The sequence below is a fragment of the Aptenodytes patagonicus genome, chromosome 4 (genome assembly GCF_965638725.1).
Source record: "Aptenodytes patagonicus chromosome 4, bAptPat1.pri.cur, whole genome shotgun sequence".
Lineage (NCBI taxonomy): Eukaryota > Metazoa > Chordata > Aves > Sphenisciformes > Spheniscidae > Aptenodytes > Aptenodytes patagonicus.
In genome coordinates, this window is record NC_134952.1 from 2,091,626 (window position 1) to 2,109,377 (window position 17,752).

The 17,752-nt window shown below is 37.4% G+C and overlaps 1 protein-coding gene across 1 annotated transcript in view; it reads left to right on the forward strand.

Annotated features, from left to right (window-relative positions):
- Positions 1 to 17,752, forward strand: part of DNAAF9 (dynein axonemal assembly factor 9) — an 80,024-nt gene that overhangs the window by 22,597 nt on the left and 39,675 nt on the right. The window contains exons 5-18 of the mRNA XM_076337514.1: positions 842 to 938; positions 2,207 to 2,313; positions 4,771 to 4,848; positions 7,108 to 7,206; positions 7,840 to 7,895; positions 9,021 to 9,156; positions 10,797 to 10,878; positions 11,936 to 11,972; positions 14,615 to 14,702; positions 15,115 to 15,191; positions 15,480 to 15,524; positions 15,986 to 16,031; positions 16,380 to 16,491; positions 17,397 to 17,467. Of these exons, the coding sequence (XP_076193629.1) occupies positions 842 to 938; positions 2,207 to 2,313; positions 4,771 to 4,848; positions 7,108 to 7,206; positions 7,840 to 7,895; positions 9,021 to 9,156; positions 10,797 to 10,878; positions 11,936 to 11,972; positions 14,615 to 14,702; positions 15,115 to 15,191; positions 15,480 to 15,524; positions 15,986 to 16,031; positions 16,380 to 16,491; positions 17,397 to 17,467 (1,131 nt within the window). The remainder of the gene's footprint in view (positions 1 to 841; positions 939 to 2,206; positions 2,314 to 4,770; positions 4,849 to 7,107; positions 7,207 to 7,839; positions 7,896 to 9,020; positions 9,157 to 10,796; positions 10,879 to 11,935; positions 11,973 to 14,614; positions 14,703 to 15,114; positions 15,192 to 15,479; positions 15,525 to 15,985; positions 16,032 to 16,379; positions 16,492 to 17,396; positions 17,468 to 17,752) is intronic.

The following is a 17,752-nucleotide window of genomic DNA, read 5'->3' on the forward strand; positions in this document are numbered from 1 at the left end:
CCACCGCCTTCTGATCTTGCTCCAGAACGCAAGTGACTCTTGAAGTAGCCAGCAGTGCTAGGCCTGTTGGTTTCAGACTTGCTACTAAACTGCCTTTTCAGATAAAAATCAGAGAGCATTTCTAATTTTTTTTGTTCTGTTATAAAAGTGATTTTTGTGTGATTTGTCAGTCTAGTTTTTATGCTTTTCTGAGCCATAAGTATGATATTTGTTCTTCGCTCCTGCTCTTCAGTCTGCTACTAGCGTGAAACAGCAAGATAGTGTTGCATGGTGGTGTCTCCTCTTCTTTCCTCCTCCTTTTCCTATATATGCCTCTCCCTCAGACAGCAATTGGTTCTTATTGCTTGTTCTGTGACTTGAGGCGTATCTTGTCAGTTGGCTTTCCTGGTTTAATGTTGTTAAGCTGGTAAATTCCCTCCCCCCCCCCCCCCCCCCCCCCCAGTGGCAAGTTTTTTGTGGCGGATCAGTTAATAGTCACAAAATCTTTTATTGTTTAAGAATTGTCCAGAATCTAGTAGATGATGTCGAAAGACGTCACTGAAAGCTGAAAATAAAGTATATATTTATGCCTTTGTAAAACCTTATTAAAAACCTTGCTCTGAAGTTTGATTTTTAAAGAACAATTTCCATTGGCTTGAATACATCCCTGCCATGACGGAGTTTTCAAAATATAGATACTAAAGAGGTTCTTTAGCTTCTGGAAGCTGTGGATAATAAGTTAGTGGATTACATGACATTTGCTATGGAATTACAACAGTACAATACATATTCTCTTTAGTGCAAAACTCACAATCAAATTAGGCATGCCTAATCAAACTTTATTTTAAATGACTTCTTTCAGTATGAAGATGAAGAAGCTGCAGAGGAATTCAAAATTTCCAGCTTTGTAGACATGGTTCGAGACTGCAGTCGCATTGGTATTCCGTACAGCTGCCAAGGTAGGTTAGCTTGTTTTATAGTGTAAGTGTTTTGCAGCACGCAAGTCATGCGGTTCAGGGAATGAAGATTTCCTTGCCTTTGGTAAGAAGTAAGGATTAATATGTCAATAGCTTCCTTTTAGCCTCTTTTTACTTAAGAGTTGGGTTTCTTTCTGAAAAATGTAAGCCCTTAGACTTCATCTGAAGAGTGAATGCTCACAGCATGAGGCAAAGAAATAATTCACATTCAGAGAAGTGTGTTCTGCCGCTACAGAAGTTCTCTGTTCAGATGGGAGCTCCGGATAAATACTTCTTTATGTAAGGAAAGACTAAACATTTCGTTATGCGAGTTTCCTTTTTTAGCACTGAAAAGACTGGACTGCATGACTTCCTGTTATGATCTGTAGCCAGCCTTGCAGCCTGAACAGTGTAATCTTACATTGTTCAGTAAAGTGTACTTTGCAGTATCCCCAACAGTGAATAATGCAAAAGCAATGCAGTGGATGTACTTCACCGTGCAGCGTGAGCGTGTGGGGTTTTTGGTCCATGGTACAGTAGGTGAGAGGCAAACAAAACAAAAAAAAAAAAAAAAGAAAATTGCTTTCTATTTTTGAACCATGTAAGTTCAAACCAAGCTAATTCAGTTTTGGTATGGGTTTGTTTTTTTTTTTTTTAATTCCTAATTCCTCATTGCTTCTCTTGAGGAAAGGATGGTATGCTCTGACTGCCTGAAAAATCATGAATGGGTCAGGGCATGGGGGGAGGATGGTGGTTCTTTGTTAGGAAGTATCTAAAGAAGGTGTGTAGCTTAGGGATGATAATCACACTTCACTTCACATGGCTCACAGCTTCACCGATGAGTACCAGGCTGAATAGCTTTCCTCTCCCCCGACTTAAAATTCTGATTAATATGGGGATGATGTTGACAGTATTTGACTTAAGGCCAAATATTTAAAGAAATTGGAGTAAGCAGAGCTCCCTGTTTAGTATTTTGAATTTTAACGGGCACAGTTTTGCTAATGGGCTTGGAATGACATTTGCAAGGAGATGTTGTATCTCTTACTAGAGTGGTAGCTGGAAAAAAGGGACAAAATTTGGGGTGTAAAGAAAGGAGTTTCTAAAAGCTACCATCTTCACAAAAAACATTTTTCAATTACAGATTTTAAGTTGTACAAAGACAGGATAATTGAGATCCTTTATTAGAATCTCAGAACAACCCTAAGATCTCACAGAAAATTAAACTGACAGTATTCGTGAGAGAATGTTTCTGTGAAACATTTCTTTTGCAGGTCATCTACAGATATTTGATATGTTCATTGTTGAAAAGTGGCCAATAGTGCAGGCTTTTGCACTGGAAGGAATTGGGGGTGATGGCTTCTTTACAATGAAATATGAAGTAAGTAGTTACATTTTTCATTTTCTTCCATTTCCATTCTGAAGCAGAAATTGAATCATGGAATAATTTCAGTTGGAAAGTACCTTTGGAGATCGTCTAGTCCTGACTCACCGCTCCAAGGAGGCCAGCTTCTAAGTTGGATGAAGTTTTTCAGGATCTTAGGAGGCTGAGTTTTGAATCTGCAAGGATGGAGACACCACAGTCTTGCTGAGAGACTGTTACGAGCTACACAGCACTCTGTCCTGGATAAACCATGATTGTTTGGTGTGTCCCCAGCACCCCTGTTGAGATTTAGAACTTTTTTCCTTCTCCTCTAGAGCTTCCTCTACCAATAACAGAAAACACTTTTTTAACTCTGCAAGATGGGTATAGATTTTCAAGAGCAGTGCAGGAGGAGCTGGTTAGTGACAAGTGCCTTGAAATGAACTGAGAAAATCAGAAGTGACTATTTCTTGGGTCATTAGTTCTGACACAAGAGATGCATCTACTTTTCTCATCAACCTATATTCTTAGGTCATCATAGCCTGCTGAATACAGCAACAGCCAAGATTTTGGATGATGTTCCTAGTTTTAATAATGATTTGCTGTTCCACTCTGAGCAACCTGTGTAATTTGATTGGCCTATTTATTAAATACACTCTAACAGCATCTTCAGAGGACAGTTTTGTATTTATATACTTGTTTGAAGCTTCTTTCATTTAATTTTCTTGGACGTCTGCCACAGAAATGTAGATGTCCTATTTTTCTTGTCACTCCTCCATTTTTACAGCCAGAATGTTCTTTGTCTGACTTCTGACAACTGGAAAAACCCCCAGGAATTAATAGTACCATTGTTAAAGTCTCATCACATGTAGTACTGTACATGCTTGCTCAAAAATTATGTGAGTTCAAGCGTGCCTTTCTGAGCACTGTACTCTTTCCACCGATACTGTTCTTCATGCTTTTTTTTTTTCCTTCATTCCATCACTAGTACTGTAATCATCTTGTTGCGTGACCCTGTCAAAATCATTAAATACAAAGTGCAAATAGGTGAGCATCCTTGTGGAGGTCTGCCTAAGTATCAATAGCCCTTCCCGATGTCTGAAATTAGTCAATGAAAATTTGACTGTGAATTCAGGAGTTGTTTGGGTCTTCAATTACCCTTGCCAATTCCTTTCATGAATCCGTAGAGGCTTTGAGAAAACGTGTAGACACAGTGCGGCAATGACTTTGTAAAGACAGAGCCTCTCCCGTTTCATTGTGGCAGTTGATACTGGCTTTACAGCTCTTTTGCGGACTTAAAAAGGAGCAATGAAAATTCTCAGTATCTGTTTTTAAGAGTAAGCCTGTTAGCTCTGGCGGTTCAGCCAGTTCCAGCTTGAGTTCTTGCTTTCTTCCTCCTTAAAGTCAGAAGGGGATTTCAAGTGGGAAGTGGCATTTTTAACTTTTACGTAACTGTTTATGCATGGTTATCTGTTAGGCAGCTGCTATATGTCACAGATGGGGAGGAAAAACCAATCTATGGGAGGAAGTACGTTTGGGATCACTGTAAATCATCTATAAATGAATATTTCTGCCCTTATTAAAAGGGGTGTTCTCGGTTCATTTTTAGCTCCTCAAGCTGACTTTCCCTCTGCTGTGCATTCTATGCTGTTAGACTTGAAGATAATCTAATGATGATAATTTATTAATATCTTTTCAGTGTTTTAAGGGCAGTTGCTCTATTACTCTCACTACAGAAGTCACAGTTGCTCCAGATGCTGTAATCCAGAGAATTTACTGTACTGATAGGTTTATGGAAGTGATGTCTGGGAAATCATTGTTGCCATATCTAATAATATGAGTAACTGGAATAACTGTAAAGCAGTGGTTTAAGAAAATTCCAGTCAGTTGCATTTTTAATTAAGTGGGTGGTGGGGAACCCTGTAAATACAGAAATTATTCAGATACAAGTGTCCCTTAAGAATATATTTTTGAATAGTGTTCTCATACACATCATCTTACTACTTGGAAGAAGGTATTGCTAATTGCTAGGTTAAACTAGCTTAGCCTAAATTTACATTACGCTTACAGCAAGAATTGGCTGGTACATAGGATGAGTAACCTTGGAATCTGCTTCTTGTCTGTCTTGTTTCAGAAAACTGATCTTTCCCTTTTGGTTGCACCAGCTGATACTATTCTTTGCTATTAACTCAATTTTGAAAAACTTAACGAAATGATTCATTTGAAAAATGCGAGCAAAACTTTGCGCGTGCTTTAAACCCTCACTTGAGGAGATGAGTCTCTGAAGCATCCAGAAGACTTGCATTTGGTCAATTCTTTTGTAACCAGTAGTGTAAAAATATTTCTGAATTCAGAGTTAAGGAGGACTCTTGGACTGGGCGGTGTGCTGCAAGTCTGTTTCAATGTGGCATAAGCCTGAATCTGTGGCATTCTTCATGGCGTTTTTCACAGGAGTGCCTTTAAAATATTTTTCAGTTAATGGATGTCAGTGTTGATTTGTGGAAGACATACAGCAAAATGGATCCTGTTTCCTTGGAGGACTTGCTCTTTGAGGTAATGTGTGTGAAATACTCTGAATCGACTTCTAGTCTTTCAGTGTAGCTGCAGAGCAAAATTGTTATTTTGTTTGTTTTTTAATAATGCTTGTGTACTTAATCTACTGGCTCTGCATACTGTTGTTCGCAGGGTCTCTTTCCTTTCTTCAAATCTACCACAAAGTCTGCAAAACTTTGAAATAGCTCATCTTGAATTCCTCGAATTTCTTAATTTGCCTGAAATTCTCCTAAAAGTTCCTCTAAATGGTGCGACTATTTTTCAGGTCATAGGACTGTGTACAGAGTCCAGAAAGTTGGTATGTTTGTGTGTGTTAATCCTCCTTTTGCAGCAAGGGGGAAAAAATCCACTTTAACGTACAGCCATTCTTCCAGGAAAAACCCACTTTCGTGATTGCTTTGTAACTACTTTAAGTGGATAACAGTGACACACAGTGGCTGCCCTGGTGCTTTGTGAAATACAAACATACAGTGTAAAGTGATTCCTCATTTTAATGCGATGGTCTGATCTCAGTGCTAGAGAAGAAAGCAATGTATGAGTATTAGTATATATTATTTTGTTGTTAATTTTTTATCAGTTTCTAGCTTGGCAGCTAAGTAGGCTTCTAATATGTAGCAAGTTCAGCAGTAAGTATCCTTTATTAATAAAATATTGGTAGTTCACACCAATTTGGTTGTTTAATCAACTGCTGTAATGAAAATTAAAATGTCATACGGTTTACAAGGCTGTCAGTCTAAATAGTCACTCTGTGATACTTCACTTCCCCCTTCCTGTGGAAGCGAGAGAAATGTTTGGGACTGTTTTCTTGTGCCTGGTAAGTCTACCCATAAACAAACTTATTTATCCTATTTTGAAATTTTGAGCCTGAAAGTTGTTGTTAAATTGACTTCAAATTTTCTGGGGAAAAAAAAAAAAACAAACCCAAAAACCCTAATGAATGGGGTTTTCATACAACTCTGGTTTCATAGAAACTGGTGATTTTAAAAATGATTCATTTTCTCCATGAGGATGAAGCTAGGTGCGCTTAAAGAGCATTTGAAGGTGGTATATATTCATAGGTTTTTTTTGTTAACACAGCTTTGATTCCAAGAAGTTCTGATTTTAACTCTACTTGGAATTTAAAAGAATATTCTGTACAATATTGGCATGTTCCAAATCAGCTGATAAAAGCATTTTTTAGTTCTTAGCTTCTGTGAAAAGCTTATTTGAGACTGGAATATTCTCCAATGATAGTTCCTCCCCTTAAATATAAGCCTTCATTTTAAACCTCTAATACAAGCTTTATTAGTATTTTGGAAGGCTTGTAAGATTTCATCAACATTCACTCTCTAAATTTCGTTCATTATTGCATTAATGAAGTGGCTGAAGTCAAACACTGTGTAATACTCATACCACTGCTAAAATCATAGTTCTAGTTTTGCCTGCTGTATGTCTGAAAAACTACACTTTCTAAAACCAGGATGTCTCTCATCTTCCAAGTTAGTATGTGACAAGTAGCTGAAAGTAATCTTGAGAGCATTTTAAAATTGCCTAGTTCTGTGAGGTTCCTGCTTTATCAGCATGACACACTTCTCTATTTATTGATTCTCTGATTTTTTTAATTAATTTGAATGCAACACTTACCTGTGGTCATCTTCCTTTTTTATTCTGCTGTAGTGAGGTGTTACTGATATTTCCTTTTCCACTTACCAATTTTTTTACAAATGCAGATAAATAAATGACTGTCTGCCACTTGCATATCATGAGCTTCCCAAATTTCCCACCCTGTTCCTTATTTTCTGACCATAAACTTACTTAACGTCGGATACAAATTACTGCAGAACCATATGCAGGTTTAAAAATTGAAAATTAAATCTGTCCAAGTGTTCATTTTGGAAGTCTTACGGGAATCATGAGGTCCGAGTTACGAGTGATCTCAAAACAGTGTACGTCCTTAGGTTAAAAGCAGATAGTGCAGGGCTCTGGTCCTTTTCCCTCTCCTGCCTCTTCTCTCTCCAAAAAAAACCCCACCAAACCCAAACAAAAACTCCCCACCCAGAAAAGACCCCCCTAAAACCCAGCAGAAAGTCTGTATCTTTTAGAAGATATTTATTTTCTTGTACTTATTGTTTCATTGGGCAGGCTGCAATAGCACACGGCATAGTGAAATGTAATCGATGTTGTTCTAAAGTAATTGGGGTTCATTCAGTACAGTCTGTGACTTCCTTTCTCTGGTATTACACTTGCCTTATTAAGTAATGTTGAATATTTTTCTTCTAGGATTTAATGATTTTTGAACACCAGTGGACCAACTTTTTTGCTAATTTTGATACTGAAATTCCCTTCATTCTGGAGCTATCAGAATCTCAGGCGGGGGAGGTATGCCTGCTTCAGTAATCCTTTTGAAATGCTAGTGTCATCCATGCAGAAGTAATACGTATTCAGCATTGGGTTTTGTTTGTTGTGTGTTTTTTGTGTTTGTTTTTTTTTTTCTTTTCTCCCTACCCCATCTCACCTTTCATGTCTGAGGACTAGAAACCTGTTGTTTTTAAGCTCACCACCCACCTTACCTATCCATGGTATGATGGCTAAGGACTGCCTGGTGTAATTCAGCTGGAACATTTGTTCACTGACAATTGAGCTTAGTTGATTTACATCTTCACCACAGATCCCTATTTGTAGGTAGATTGACTTTCATTTTGGTGGAAGCTCTGGTATGCGCACTTCCTAACAAGCTGAGGTTGCGCGTGTCAAATGTGAAACATAACTGATGGTAACATACAGCACGGGGAAAAATAGCACAGTGCTTTTTGGTAGTGGCTGTTGCTTTTTAAGCATATACGAGACTGAATGGTGTTTGGGTTTGTTTATGGAGGTTGGAAGCAGTTTTGGGGGGCTCAGGAGTTTTCTCTGAGAAGGATAATTCAGGTTTGTTCTTAACAATCGTGAGGATATATTACACTTTCTGTTCATTTACTTGTTAGTCAGATTTTTTTTTTTTCTTCCTCACAGCCTTTCAGAAGTTATTTCAGTCACGGAATGATCTCAAGCCATATAACAGATAACAGGTATTACTCATTATTCCCTGTGAAATTGTGGTGTCACTAGTACCTCAATACATTATTTCCATACCTCTGATGCCATAATGCTTATAATTCCTTTTGGGACCATCTCAGTATATCACATCTCATCTTTGCATACTTAAAAAAAAAAATAAAAATGCAAAGGCATTTCTGGCTGGGATAAACTGAATTTTCATGGGATTTAATGCTATAGTTATTACATATACAATGTCAATATGTTTGAAACCATTCACCTTGTGCATTCTAATATGATCCATTTCTTCATGGTCAGATATCTAAACAAACTCAAACTTATTACACAGGACGGTGTTGGTCCTATTTATATGATACTCAAAACCAATTAAAATATGAAGGTTGAAGAAGTCAGTATACCTTTGTGAGTCACAACATGCACAAGACCAATGCTTAAGTCAGGGTAGTTAAAAACCCAAATCTTAGCCCATGTAAGCTGGGCAATGCAGGTCAGCTTTATTTTATTTCAGCATAGAATTTTAACTGAGAGGGAAAGGTTGTTGTCATATGTTGCAAAACCAAGCGTTCTGCTGTTTGAGCTAAATAAAGGTTGCTTAGCTACTTGAATGTCTTTGCAGATTCTTCTTTATTTGGAATTAAGCAGTGGAGTTCAATGTCCTTTATTGCTTTCAGCATCCTATGTTGTTTGCATTTAAATAACGAAAAGAAAAACCTTGATCTCTCCAGCTGAGTCTTGGGCCCAAAGCCAGAACTGAAACCAAAATAGTTTTGTTTAATTCCAATATAGTCATTTCAGGGTTTTTCGAGATGGTACATTTAAAACTAGTCAGCTTTTCAAGGCAATTTACTTTAAAAAAGAGGAAAAAAAGCCTTCTAATAGCATTTGGGAAACAGCCTTGAGGTATGTTCTTGTATATGAAAGAAATTATAGTCCTGTTAATTCAAGTAGGTTTTTTGTCTTTGGAACTTGGTCTTTTCAATGGGAAGCTTTCTGCAGCTGTAGTAAATTTTTTTTTGTCCTACTCTTTTAGTGAGAAATTCAATAGTTGGTCCATCAGACTTGAAAACTTTGTTTTCCTTTGTTGTTTGCAAGTTTTCTTCAAGTCTTTTGGTGGTGATACCTTCTTTTCTCCTTAGCCCTAGCCGGCAGCCCTTTGTTCTGTTTGGTAGCCACTCAACTAAGGAAAACTTGAACTCTGGTAACTTTAATTTTCCATCAGAAGGACATCTTGTTCGAAACACTGGCCTTGGTGGAAGCACTGCTAAGCATATGGTAAGGCTTTTAAGTAGTTATCTGATATTTTGAAGCAGTGTATATTTTCTTTTTATTCGTACATTTTTTTTTTTTTTGAGCCCTTAAAATGCTTACCTTCCATGAGTTAAGTACCCAATTCTTCTTAACATATAAAAGCATATGTTACCTTAACAGTCGGTCAGTTTAAGGAACAAAGTTCCTTTTTCTTTCTTTTTCCAAGTCAAACTATACTGGATGTTTAATTGGGGACTGCTGAATGAGTTAAAGTATTTTTTTCCTCTGTAAAAAGACAACTTTTTAAATGCTCGTGGTGCTGTAAATGTGTGGGTGGGGGAGAGGGAAATGCTGTTTGTGAGGACATTTGTCCTAGCCATAAAGTGAAAATCTTCCGAGCGGTAGCATATGATGTACTTAACTCTGACACACAGATTTTATTTTAATCAGAATTGTTTAGCCATTTCTTAAAAAGAAATGGACAGACACTTTTTTTGATAACGACTTTGTGAATAGACACAGGATACTTACGTGTATCCAAATTTCAGTATATGCTTCAGCAACTGAGCAGTTTATGAAACCCTGAAAATCTTTCTGGTGTTCGAAGAATGTTAAGATCAAGTTGTAAGATTAACTTGTTTCCATTTTCAAGTAAAAGCTTAGTTTTAAAACATATGATGAGGTCGATGGCTTGTTGCACCGCCGCGCAGGGGACGTAACTGGGGAAGCGACCCCAGGGAATTCAGATCCTCTGGCTGGCTGGGCTGGGTGCATCAAGAAGGTAACTCGCAGCGAAGGAGGAGAGGTAGTGTGCAGATTGCGTTGTGTAGTTCTCCCTGCTAGCCGATTTCCGCAGGCTCTGGGAGTGTCCGTCAGTTGTGCGAGTCCAAAGTCTGTGCTGCTGAGGAGATGGATGTGGTTGAGTACAGGTCATCGTGGAGTGAACGTATGATTGAGGGAATGAATTTATGATCTTGTCATGACAACATTTCATGCATAGTTGCCTTAAGGATGGATGGACGTGGGTATACTGGACACATTGCATGTGTCAAAAGCCTGAGAAAGGATTATTTTAGCATCCCAGTGAAATCTCATCCTCCATTTGCTGCTCTGTCTAACCCTGTTTCTGTAAAAACACTTCCGATTTTGTTTTTTTCTCCCCTTGTTAACATTCCCATTAAGACCACTTGATATCTTTCAAAATGCAAGTACAATTTTATTCTGATGTACTTGCTCCATCTGTTGTCCTCAGATTCTGACATTGTTCTTAAAAAGGTGGTTTATTTACAGGTACAGGTGATACTGTTTTAATAGGGTGTCATGAAAATAGTAAATAAGACCAAGTGCAAGCATAGTTATGGGAACGTGACACACTTTCCTCTTCATGAAAAGAGCAGTTGACATAGGAAATTGAAAACACGTGCTTAACGCTTATGGAAGTCAGAGCTCATCTCCTTTCCAAAGTCTTTCAACCATTCAGGTCAAGTCAAAAGTGAAATATACCTTTGAAAACGTAAGTTGCTTTTTAAAAATCCAGTTAAGTCTGTGTTGTACACCTCCTGTAGTGGTTAGAAGACTAAAGGGGAACTTAGCTTATTGTTAATTATTGCACCAATATTTTTTTTACTAAGGTCTTTTTGTATCTCATTACTACTGACAACTAGGTAGTGCAGTGTGTATCTCCAAAGGGACCTCTGGCTTGTTCAAGGACCTATTTCTTTGGAACCACTCACATTCCTTTCCTGGGTAAGTATATTAAAAATACCAAGCAGTAATTTAAGGCAGTTATTCTTTTTTAATTATTTAAAATTTGTAGTGATGAAGATGGCTTTGATTCCTCTATTAGCATTAGGCCACGGAGTGGTAGATACTCTGTAGTTCTGTAGCCAGCGCATGAAATCGTAGCAGAACATTGTTCCGTTGCACATCCTGCCTTCATGTGCGAAAATCGGTCAGATATTCACAAAGAACGATTCAAAGGTCAAGAAGTGTATTTGTGTTTGCATCAGAATGCAGTGTGCAGGTAGAGAGCACCTGAGTGTGCGGGCCTTTTACAAGTACTAGATAAACACTTAAGTCCATGTTCCATACAGGTTGATAGAAAAACAGTCCCCCAAAATACAGTAATTCAAAGTGGTAGTTGTCAAATACCTGCTTTTTTTTGGTGTTGCCCCCACCACCACCCCCCCCAAAATATTTGAGGATTTTTAAAAGGATAGAGAAAATTCTTTGACTTTTATCCTTTATCCTCTGGTTTGGATCCAATATAGTGTGTTGTAATAGCTGTCTTCCCTAATAAACGCAAGCCGTGTGAAATTTTTAAAAACAATTTCCTCACCCATTTTAAATGGCTGCATGAGTCCATGGATAAAGTCAGTCTCCTTAGGGTTACTATGTATCTTGAAACCATATCCAGCTCAGAAAGTATCTGAAGAAAAGATGGTTGGAGGCTTGCAAAGTGGAAGGAATTACAGCGTATGTTTGCTCTAGTTGTGCTTTTTCCTGGGCATCCAGGAATGGCCGCTTTGGGAGACAGGGTACAGCGTGAGAGCGCGCTTTGTTCTGACCCAGTGCAGGTGTTTTTAGGGGATGCAGGTCTTAGTCTTGGCCTTGGTACGTACTGGCTGTACTGATACAAGTTAACCTGTGCTTTGCTCTTTTTTTAAATCTACAAACAAGCTGCAGTTGTATAAAATACTGGATAAATGTCATGTAAGATATGCAGCAGAAATGTTATGCCCGAGGAGTTCTGTGTGAACGCTTCTTAAAGTGCTTAAAGCAAACATTTTTATTTTTAATACAGGAAATGACAGTGAGATGCACAAGCAAGCTGAACAAGTGTAAGCTGCCAACTTTTTATTATTCCTTAACTCTTCACTCTTTCTACCTTGTGGCAGTTGGTCAAAACCACTTTTAGTCAGCAGTGGCTGTTGGCATTTGCAGAGCTACATTTTTATTTAGAATAACGTGAATGTGAGAGGGTTTCAAAGGCAAATTGCTTATTGAGGGTTTCAGTGAGCAAACTAGGAATTGTTAGTGTGATATCCCTTCTGCTGTACAGCTACGTATGAAAGGAAATATTGGTAAATTTTGCTGAAATTTTATTAAAACTTTTTTATCTTAACACTTATTTGAATCGCTTGAAAATGTACTTCATATACACTGAGGGGGAAAGTATCTATAACTGAATGGGAGCATATTCCACAGATAGAAGTAAAAGTAATTTTTAGACTAGTTTCATTAAGCTAAACAATGTGTAAGATTTATAATGGTTAGTGAAAATGCCAACAGGGAACACTCAAACTTGCAAAGAAATTTCACTACGTTTAAGGATAGATAAAAGTTAACTTCTGAATTTTTTTTGTTAATAAGCTACAAAGCTTCCGCACATTTTGACCTTCACAAAATAAAACTTTGTTTATGCATGTTGACGTCCACTTCTCTGCATGTTGTAGATACCTGTCAAGCTTTAAGAACATGGTAGATAATCTGCTTTGGTACTGCTCTCGATCTTGATAAACCAGACCTTTCCTTAGAGGTTTTGTCCTCCTTGCTAGTTGGGATAAGTTTAGGAGCCTGTTCTTGCTTCTGCAGCAGAGCGGTTTGCAAGCCTGCGTGACACGTTAGCGAGACATTAAAGGTGTGTCAGAGGCCGGTAGCGGTGACCTTTCATGCTAAGTGCTGCTGACTTTTTTTGGTAATTGTGATATGGTTCTCAAAGACGTAAAGGTGAAGTTACTAGACTGAGCAGCAGATTTTTCATTTTTTATAGTAAAGTTAACTTTGACAGGTAATTTTGCTTACGTATATGTTCTGCTGAAACACACAGGATATTTCTCGTCCCACTTCTAAACGACTTTGTGCTAAATACAGTTCTAACAGAGATGGCTAGAGAAGTTCTGAGCAAAGCGGAGGTCAGCTGATAGAGGCGGTGTTTTTTATGAGAATATCTTTTTCTTGGAAGCGGCCCTGTATTGGATCAAACAATCTAGTTTCAACAACAGCAGCAAAATTAGCTTTTCTGGCAAACCTGACCTCATGATTTTGGAATTGGTTTGCAGCTGAGTCCTGTAACTGGTTCTTATATTTGTCAATGTTTTCCAATGAAATAAAAAGTGGAAAAATATTTCATAAGCGCTACTCAGTCCAAATTTGGCTGTATTTAGGAAGCAGAACTGCAACCTAGATTGCAGACTGGCTGGAGTGCATAAACTGACTGCGTAACTTTAAGTATCCCTGGGGTAAACTTTGTATTTTTACTTTTTTTTAAGACAGTACCATTTTCTGGTTTGCATTGTTAGTGTTAAAATTTTAAAATGGGAAGAAGAGTGAGGTAACTGTAGCATATTAATATAAAGCACAGCCCACTGTGAGGTGTTTTCATGCAAATATATATGTCAATTTGAGTGAAAACAGGAATGGTTACAGAGTTAGGAAGAATTATATGTGTTTCCTGTAGCGAGTGTGCACTGAAAACATAAGTTAAATGTGTGTGTACATGAAATTACGTGGAAGAAACCTCAAAAAGTACTAAGGAGGTTTGATTTTAAAATCTCTTACTGCTATTGGGGATGAAGTTCAAAGACAAGTATTGGTGCATTTTGAGGTTCCTCCATGTTGGTCCATGTTTGGGAGCTTCAGATGCTTTTTTCCATCCTTCAGGAATGCTTTGCACATGGCTTAAATGCTGTATCCTTCTCTTTCCTCCGCCCTTTTCCCTCCCTCAACATCTAGCAGTTGCAGAGGAGTAATGAGAGGAGTTAAAGTTTGGGGAAGTAGGACTGTTTTGTCGATCTGCTAATCTTTTTGTTCCAATTTAGCTGGAAGACAGAGGCTGATGTTTCTTAGTTGGGCACAGGTGGTTTTTGTCCAATAGTTCTGGAGCGATAAATATGTCAGTATGTGTGAGTCGCTTCTGGCTTTGCCTAACCTTTGTTTATTCCTGTACAATTTTTTGAATTTCCTTTTAAGAAGGGAATCAGACTTAGCTGTGATGTAGATGTGCTCAAAAGGTTGAGGTGACTGGCTTGTTTTGGTATCTTTTTTGCTTGACATGCTCCAGAACAAGTCAGTCTCTGAAGTCGGTTCACTCTGTTTTCCAGTTTTGCTTTTGCGGAACATGGGGCTACTGTTCTGTTCTTGTTGGAATATTTAGGATGTGATCCTCAGCACAACTGCAGCGAAAGTCAACAATGAAACTTTTTTTAGTTCTTGACTGAAGAGAGCAAGGATACATTTGTGTCAAGGGTTTTTTTCCCCAAGATACTCTGTAATTTGAGCAATTTACTTGCTCTAATTTATTTTTTTTAAACTGAAAGGTTAAGTATAAAGCTATTTCTATGCTGAACAAGGACTATTTCTATGAACAAGGACCCCTTCCATATAAGGGAGTTGTGTTATGAGAGGAAAAACTGCTCCTTTAAACGGAGGAGGAAGAAAACTCTATCTGTCTAGTAAATGTTGTGTTTGTATTTCTCTTCAGTACGCTGTTGTCGCAAATATATACTGCTGTTGTAGAGGCTGTGCTTGCTGGCATTGAGTGCTATGCTAAAACTTCCACTGAATCCAAGGTAAATGAAGCCCCGATTCTGTACGCTGTAATTGTTGATTTGGATTGCTTGCACTATAAGATTACACGCAAACCAAAATAAAAAAAAAATGCAGTTGACTGAAACATTTATTTATAACATTAATGAAGTTAATACCGTGGCCTCCAACCAGTCGCTCTGAATTCTGTTTAAAAAAGAGAAATTTCAGAGTATATCTAATCTTATCCATCTACAGTTGTTTTTCCATCTTTCATGGATTTTCCTAACCTTATAGTAAGGAAAATCAGCTATGTGAAAGAACAAATTTTAGCCTGGTGCATCAGTGTGTTATTGTTTAGTGTACGGTCTCTTGTTTATCTTACGGGTGCTCCTGTAATTGCTGGGATTTGGAAGTAAGGGAAAAGATACTTTATTCTGAATTTCCTTTTTTCAGGCAAAGGAGGTAGCAGAGCAGATGCTTATGTCTGTGTTAGATACCCTTCATTTAACACAACTTAAAACTGCATTACGGTATGTATTTTCAAATACTTATTGATTGATGTATTGTGTCAATGTATTAGCTTCTTTGGGGAAAAAATATGTCAAATGTTAATTTTAAACTGAACTTGCCTGACTGCCAAATTCCAAGACTTCATAATGCATTCAGGTTATTAAAATCATTATAACTATTCCATTTTTCTTTTCCCGCTTTTTTAATCACTTCAGCAGTTATTTTGCTTTAAATCTATTACTGCTTATTTTTCACATGTAGAAGAAGTATAAAACACATTTTTCACCAGTACAATTTCTGTTCTACAGCTCCAAAATCGCTTTTCAAATTCAGGCTGTGAATAACCACGGAAGGTTTGTATCGCTGTCTTACACTTCTTGTTATTAATTAGTGTTTTTAGTACAGTAATAAGTTTATTTTTCTTGTCTTGGAACTTCTGAGAAAACACTGCATTTAATTATTTCATACAAGAGGTACTAAATGCTTTTGTGTATGAGTTTAATGATTTCATATCTGTAATTCTGTGGAATCTTAAAAACATTTTAAAAAAATCTAAAACAACTGGGCAGACCAATTTTATTAACTGTTAATGAGTAGAAGCAGCATGAGCCCATTAAGAGATTCCTTTTAAAACTGTGCTTTTAACTTAGTTGATATCACAAGCTTGTGCTTTTTTAATCCCCGTGCTGTCTAATTGACTGAAATGGCCTACACAAATAAGAGTTTGTTTTAAAATGAAATAGCTTTTTTGGCTGCTCTGAAGTCACTCAAAATGATCTAACCTTTAAATATTTAATTATCATTATTGTTCTAGAATTACTCCATTAGATAATGCGGATAGCCTGAGTTTGATTAAAACGGTAAGTAAGCTGTTCAGTATTCTGATTATACATTTTATTAGAAAATAGAGCTTGAGTGGCCTTTTTCAATGGGGCGTGCTGAGGTTTTTATCTATGTGAATACAAACGTAAGGGGAGAGACGAGCTAGATCTCAGATGCTGAAACTGAGGTAAGATTGAGTTTTAACATGAAGTCAGACAGTGGAATTTGGAATAGAACATTAACATAGAGTTACGATGTCAGACTTTCCACCACAACACAAAAGCGGTGTTTTAGGAGGTTTAAAACATACGAATTTTGCTGCTTCCATTGAAATGTTTCAAGTTCTGCTTTCTCTTCCTTTCTGCCCAACTGTTTGATTACTGTAGGCGTCTATGATGGTATTTGACATTCCAGACTTCCTCACAGGAAGAGGATGCTTGGGATCTGTTGTCTTTTCGGAGTCCTTTCTAACATCACAGATACAAGTAAAAGAAAAAGGTAACTAATTTTAAATTCTAACACCAGCGTTGTCATTCTGTTAGCTTTGGTGTGACGGAAGAGCAAAAAGGCTTCTGATGGATGTCACTACTATTACCATTATGGTTTTAAGCCTTTGGGTTAATTAAAAGACCTAAATGTTTTAGCTTGCTAGTAATGAATATGTTAAGTGTCAAGTTTCTCTAATCTCACTGAAAGGACTTTGGATTTTATAGCTGCCTTGTGATACAGCGGGGCTGAGGTGTAAAAAATTCAAGTGTAATAGTACCCTTCCTAAATTGTCTTCAATCTTAGTGAATGTTTTCTATTGCATGAGGAAATTCGAACAGCTCTCTTCCATCACTTTTGTAACACTCATTTTATATGATACGTTTTAATTTCAGTTGCTCTTTGTTTGGAAGAGATGAAACAAAACTAAAAAAGGATATGATTTTTAGAAAGCTTTTTGGAACAGTCTTACATTTAAAATACGGGATACTGAGTAACTTCCATAACTTCAGACAAGTGCATATTTTCCAGATTGTTTACATGTGATAAAGGTAGTTATTGAGGTTGTCTGAACAATATTTACGAACTCTTGTATCCAGACAGCCTGTGGGTTTTTAACCGTGGGAGTTGGAACACTTTTGGCGGGGAGGAGAGCGAAGGAAGAAACCATATACTAAGACCAGAATAAAAGCAGCGTTTCTTCGGTATTGTATAGCAGCTCTGTGTATGTTACAGCACAAGAAGGCTGGGAGCTAGTCTGCTGTGAAAGCTTCACTTAAATGCTAATAAGTCCTTAAAATAATGAGGAAGTTTTCATATTTCCTAAAGAAATTTCAAGTCGCAAAAGTAACTTATGGAACAGTCTGAAGTATATGGATGGTATTATACTACTTTGCTTTCCATTTACTTCCCTGCAGATGGCAGCATTAATTCAGAAACCAGCCACGTAATACTGACTGCAGCTATCCCAAGATACGCTTCTTGGCTGGTTAGTACACTAAAAGTTATTTAATTTTTTCCTATACATACAGATTCATAAATGAAAACTTGTTACAAACGTATGGATGTATGAGGAAAAAGTATGGAACTTGGGCGTTGAAACGCCCAATATTAAAATATTAATACTATTCTGATTTTTGAATTCGGACATGAAATGAAAAACTGATAAGTGGGAACAGGCTGATGGTTCCATTCATAACAGAAGTTTTAAATTATTTCATTTTCACCACTTCAGTTTTTTAGCTGTGTAAAGGCCTGGGTGTTTTTCAGGTAC